This window comes from Chelonia mydas, chromosome 1, assembly GCF_015237465.2.
Source record: "Chelonia mydas isolate rCheMyd1 chromosome 1, rCheMyd1.pri.v2, whole genome shotgun sequence".
NCBI classification, from domain to species: Eukaryota; Metazoa; Chordata; order Testudines; family Cheloniidae; genus Chelonia; species Chelonia mydas.
The window spans coordinates 8,131,761-8,137,760 of NC_057849.1; the positions used below are offsets into that span (position 1 = coordinate 8,131,761).

The 6,000-nt window shown below is 43.8% G+C and overlaps 1 protein-coding gene across 3 annotated transcripts in view; it reads left to right on the forward strand.

Annotated features, from left to right (window-relative positions):
* The window catches only part of NUP98 (nucleoporin 98 and 96 precursor), a 59,811-nt gene extending 54,271 nt beyond the window's left edge, over positions 1-5,540 (forward strand). For all 3 annotated transcript variants that reach the window (XM_037909839.2, XM_037909790.2, XM_037909912.2), the window contains exons 31-33: positions 185-339; positions 944-1,055; positions 3,818-5,540. In XM_037909839.2, coding sequence (XP_037765767.1) covers positions 185-339; positions 944-1,055; positions 3,818-4,035 — 485 coding nt within the window. In that variant the 3' untranslated portion in view covers positions 4,036-5,540. The remainder of the gene's footprint in view (positions 1-184; positions 340-943; positions 1,056-3,817) is intronic.
* The last annotated feature ends 460 nt before the right edge of the window (positions 5,541-6,000 follow it).

The following is a 6,000-nucleotide window of genomic DNA, read 5'->3' on the forward strand; positions in this document are numbered from 1 at the left end:
GATTGAATTTGCCATTACTAGTCCTTAAGCTACTCCCCCATTGACTTTCTAATGTTATTTAGCTGTTAGCTTTGATAGACACTTATCAGCCCTCAATCTGCCTATATTCATCCAAGTATCCATCAGCTATACTGATGGGTACCAGTTCAGGGCAAGAGGTTTCTTATCCAGTTGTCTTCTTCAGATGCTATTATTAATGAAAACTACAACTACCTAAAAGGATTCCTAGAAGATTTGTCCCCTCCAGAGCGAAGTACACTCATCCAGGACTGGGACATGGCGGGGCTGGTTTATTTGGACTACATCCGCGTCATCGAGATGCTCGACAGGATTCAGCAGGTAACTGTGTAGAAATTCTGGTTCTTTCAGTGTTCGTATGAACAGAGTTTTATTATTTTTAAAATAGCTGTATGTTCACTGTTTAGTAAACCCTTAGATACTCCCTCACAGACATGGGTGTGTCAGTTGTCTCTTGCATATGTTTGGACACTTAGAAATATACTAGGAGTTTCACAGAATAAGTGGTCTCTGCCCTGAAGAAGTCTTAATTCAACATGACCGAATCAGGTGAGGAGAAGGAAAGGGAGAAAGGGTAATGACAAAACCATGTGTTTACCAAGGAGGCACCCCCACACGTCGCTGCTGCTGCTGCTTTACCTTTTCCTACTTCTGTTTTTTGCAAGCTAGACTACAGAAGTTAGTTTTCATCTGCTCCTTACAAACATGCTGCAAAACTAAAAGTATTTGGTGTTGATGGGTTCTTTGGCTTGGATTGCCACAGTCAAGAACTTCAGACTTCAAATTTTCTGCTAAGATATTTGTTCTAACTCTTATTGGCATGGTAGCCTGGTACAGGAGGCCTCAAAGAGCCCACAAATTGTTCTTGTTAATTGAAGCCATTCTACTGTGTAATTGACTGACTGACTCTTGGGTTTGCTTTCAGCTGGATTGTTCTGCATATGAGTTGGAGAGGTTACATACCAAAGTGACATCGCTATGCAACAGGATAGAACAGATACAGTGCCACAATGCCAAGGACCGATTGGCTCAGTCTGGTAAGGCTGTTTGTACAGTGTCATAGGCAGTGCACACAGGGAGATAGCCACGCTTCTCAAGGCAGGGATCTTACAACTAGAGATGCAAAAGATTAACTGGTAAGCATAGTCTTATTGGTTAACTGCCTTAACCGTTAACCCCCGTGCCAGTCGGAGGGTGGTGCCCAAGCAGGAGCGGCCCCAGCCCCTTAAATGGTTAATCGTTTAAACAACATGTTTTTAATTGTTTAAACAGTTAACTTTTTAAATAGTATTCGCATCTCTACTTACAACCTAACTTGACTAATACGGGCCTTCACACCATAATGCAAGCATTTATGGCTGTACTTTGCCTTGGCTTGCATTTCCTGCTGTAGGGCACGCAGCCTTGGCTGGTGCAGGTGATAAATGTTGCTGTCGTGGCTGCTTTACATGTATCTGGCATTTTATTTACTCTTTTAGTTTACTGTTTGTCTGTGGTTAATTTGATAGATGTGCTGTCCCAATGGCCTGTCAGTATTAAGTCTCTCTAGGGCTCTAGACACAGACTCAAAAACAACCTGCATATGAAGCTACTAATACTTGTACAAAATGAATTGATGATTCTCAGTAACACTGTGAATGTAACCACTCAGCTGCCAGATTGCAGTAAATGACTGACTACCTTCTGTGTCTTTAGTCATAGCCACAAAATCGCTGCAGGACCCTGCATACTACTTGCCACTTCTGTCCTGCTTCCTTTGGTGATTTGTCTTTGCACCCATTTAACTAGGGCTGTTAGGGGGCTTATTCCTTCACCCACTCACTTCCCTGGTCCTTCTCGCATGAACAGAGAGCAACAATACCCGAAGTCCAAAGGTGCAAACAATTCGATGTTTATTGGGGTGAACTTCCAGCAAGCATGATTCCAGTTTCCTTCCTTAGTATCCTCCTTCCCAGCTCTGACACCACAGAGCCTTACACCTGTGTCCCTGTTCCCATCCCTGCCCTTAGCCAAACAGGATTCCAATTTCCTTACTCCCATTCCCTGTTCCCATTTCCCCCTTTAGCAAAACATGATTCCAATTTCTCCACCCCCATTCCCTGTTCCCATCTCTCCCACACAAAACATGATTCCAATTTCCTTACCCCCATTCCCTGTTCCCATCTCCCACCCACGGCCACCCCCTCCCACCCACGCCCACTCACTTCCTCATTGACTACAGATTATATAGTAAAACTTGAGTTCTGCTTAGCTATACCTTAACCAATCATTTTCCTGAAATTTAACTAACCAATCTTAACATATTGTAACATGATTATGTAACCAATTATATCCCACCACCTTCATTAGTTTACACCCAGCAAAATTAATTATACAGCAGACAGGAACAATCACAGAACCAGACAGAGATTATACAGACAAACAATAGCAAAGTGGGAACTATAATGACAAAACAATACAGAAGTGAGGATTTCACATCCCAGTATTGATAAGTGAGTTCGTGCCAGACAGGATGCTGTTTCCTTTTACATTTTCTAGGCACTTCCCTTTCTCTGGAGGTGATAGGCATTATCAGGACAGGATTGTATTCCTAACAGCCCAATAGCACCTTCTTTCAATGTGACTAGTTTGGAATGTGAGGATGTGACCTGTCGCTTCCTAGCTTATGGCTGCCTCTGCTGCTTAGCCAAAGGCCTTAGCTTAAGCACAGGGCCTCAGACTGTCACAGTAAGAAAGGGCCCTTACACCGGCAGACAGTGATTTTGATTCTCTTTTATACCTCTATAACTAGCCAAGTGATAAGAATACACCAAAATTCTTAGAGTATAGGCCTTTACAGACAGGCCTGAATATCTATATCCTAACAAGGGCCATTAGCAACTAGCTGTCCGTGGTAGGTTTCTCCAGGCTTGGAGTCTACTCACTTGCAGTCTAGTTCAAGCAGCCACCTAGAGACATAAGAATTAGTCACAGAATTTAAGGCCAGAAGGGGACAACCAGATCTAGTCTGACCTTCTCTGGCCACCAGCCCCACCCAGCACCTGTACGCTAAACTCAACTGAAATGATTGTACAGCCCCCAGGAGAACAGACTGTTATGGGCCACAGAGAGAGAATAAGAGGGACCTAGATGCACCAGTGCGTGATTCCTAAAATATTCTAATTGTAGAGCCACTTAAGTTGAATGCCACCACTCTGTCCAAAGCTCCCCAGAAGTGCCCCAAGCATCCAAGAATAGATTAAGGCTGCTTCTTCACTGAAGAAGGGTATATACTCTGGGATAACTAGTGCATGTTAGCTCTCCCACTGTAAAATCATAAAGCAGGCAGAGCACTTTAGTTTTACCATGAGACCAAGTAGTAGAGGTCCCCTACAGCCTGGGGTATAGGGCTGACCTCGCCTGGCTACCTTGCGGGTAAACGCTACAAGTGCCTTGTTTCTCCACTCCAGATTTTACAGCAAGGTAATTATCCAGCAGTAGTTACCTTGCTGTAAAAAGATGAACCCCCCCCCCCCCCCCCCCCGAACACTTTTGTGTCGGTGAAGACAAAGCCTAGGTACACTGGTGGGAGCAGGCAGTGTTGAAGAGATCAGTGATCAGAGGAGTGGAAGGCTAAAGGAGGTATTTGATTGGAGACAGAAGCTGCCTGACTCCAGATTTGGCCTTTGCACTGCTGTTTACATTCACTCCTGGTGGAGAGGAGGTTTTCAAATACCTTGTTAGATCTCTGCTGCCTTCAATCTACAGGATTCTGTGTGGAAGGTGGCTAAATACTCACTGATTTTCTGCTCACTTGCAGATATGGCCAAACGTGTTGCTAACCTGCTGCGGGTGGTCCTGAGCCTACAGCATTCTCCTGAACCTGCCTCTGACTCCACGCCTGACGTGCAGCGTGTCCCCCTTCGTCTGCTTGCTCCCCACATTGGCCGGCTTCCCATGCCGGAGGACTATGCCTTGGAGGAGCTGCGCAGTCTCACACAGTCGTATCTACGAGAACTGACTGTGGTGACTCAGTGAGGCCTACTTGCTTCTACAGACGGACTTTTTTTTTATCATTTTGTTAACCTTTACCCTTGTTTTAGGGGTAAACCTCCCCTTGGCAGCAGTCTCTAGCCACATAGAGCTTTTCCGTAGAGGTGCAAAGTGGCTCCACGTGTGGGCTAATGAGGAATTTGAGTAACCTGGGGGAGCAGAGTAAGACTTGGACCTCTTTGTGGGGATCCTCAACGATGTGACAGCTTTTTTAGAGCTAATAAAGCACTTCTTGCAGTGCCTGTCTGCAAGCCAGATCGTACCTGTGGAGGAGAAGTGATAGTTCGTACGTTTGGTTTCTTGGCAGATATTTACTAATCTCCTTAGCTACAGCACAGAGGACAGTGAAGCACGCTTCAGGACAATGATTTGGAGTGGACAGACTCAATCTAGCGGTGCTGTACCAGTTAAGCAGATGAACTGTTGGTGTCTGAACCAACTGGATGGCTTTTTAAACTGAGCTTTGTTTAATGGGTTTGTTCTGTGGGTGGGGGAGAGTAGAGGATTGTAACTTCTGTAAAGCCAGGGTATAGAGAGTGGTGGTCTCCCTCTGTTTTAGTAGGGAGGATGGAAACCTGTAAATGTGTAAACCCCCTTGTTTTAAAAGGCAAGAAAGGAAGCTTCTCTGAGTCAGGCCAGAGGGAGCTGACACAGGAGTGCATGTGCCTTATGGTCTGTTCTGGCCTCTGAAGGAAATGGGCCCAATGTGAGTTTCTGTGTGTAGTTTATTGCAAGCCTTCAGTAAAACAAAGGAACCTTGTCTTGAAATGCTGGGGTTCATGATTCCAGGCTAGGTGCTTCTAATTGAGAGCAAACTCTGTGCTAGAATTAGAACTCCATCAAGGAGGTTGGCTCGCCTGAAAAGCAGATAGCCTGGTTATCGAAGGCTTTGGCATTTTAAATTGGCTCAAGTTTTTTTTAAAAGCAGCTGCGTGTGAGGTGGCTCCCTGTGTAGATACAGGTTTGCAGCATTTACTGCACTCTCACACATTGCACTAGGCATGGTGGGAGACCCTGTTTTGCACTAAAGGAAGCAGCTGCTCAAATCAGTCCATGTGACAAAAGGTTTTTAGCCCAGAACATGCTGTTTTGTTTGTGTTTGCTGTGTAGCTGGATTACATCATTGAACAGAACTGTCATCAAGCATAAGAACATCTTGCAAGTGAACAGCTGGTAACATCCAATTTACTGTAGTTTGTACAGTCTTCACTTTTACTGTGTTTAGAAACTGATTATTTTGGGGAAAAATAAAGCTTGTCTATTGGTCTACTCTGTAATACTGCTGTCTGCCCACAGCCAGCCAATCATTGATAATGGTGGCAGACAATGAGGTTTAACCTGTTAGGTGCTTCTACAGATTGGCTCATCAAGGGTCTTTATGCATGTGGATTATGTAAAGGTTTTTATTAAAATTATAAATAAATGATCTAGATTATTTTCCTGTCTGTTTTTCTGAAAATACTTTCTAAAAAAATAAAATGTTTATAGCATTCCAAAGTTTTCTTTGTTTTTTAAAAATGGATTGATTTCCAGGCCGTTTCCAGTGCCTCTAGTTAACACATGTGACTTCCCGTACAAGTCCTGTGAGGAAAGTTCCCAACTCCGATGGGTTCATAGGAAGTATTTAGTGGTAGCAATCTAAAGGCAGACTGATGGAGCCAAACTGACCTCCTTTCTGGTGTGATTCAGAGCATTTACTAAGTACTGGTGTGTAGGTAATTAAAAAATTTCTTCTCATGTCCTTAGGTTCCTTGTTTAATTTTGTTGTCAACATCTCAATTTTGTGCCGAGTCCTTATATCTTTTCTCTTTTGTTATTAGTTTAGCACCCTCCTGACTATTCTGATTTCTAATTTCTCTGTAAAAGACTGTCTCTCGTTTTCCTCTGGACTTTCTCTGTTCTATATCCTCTAGAAAATGACACAGTAGTCAAAGTATGGAATGCTATTGA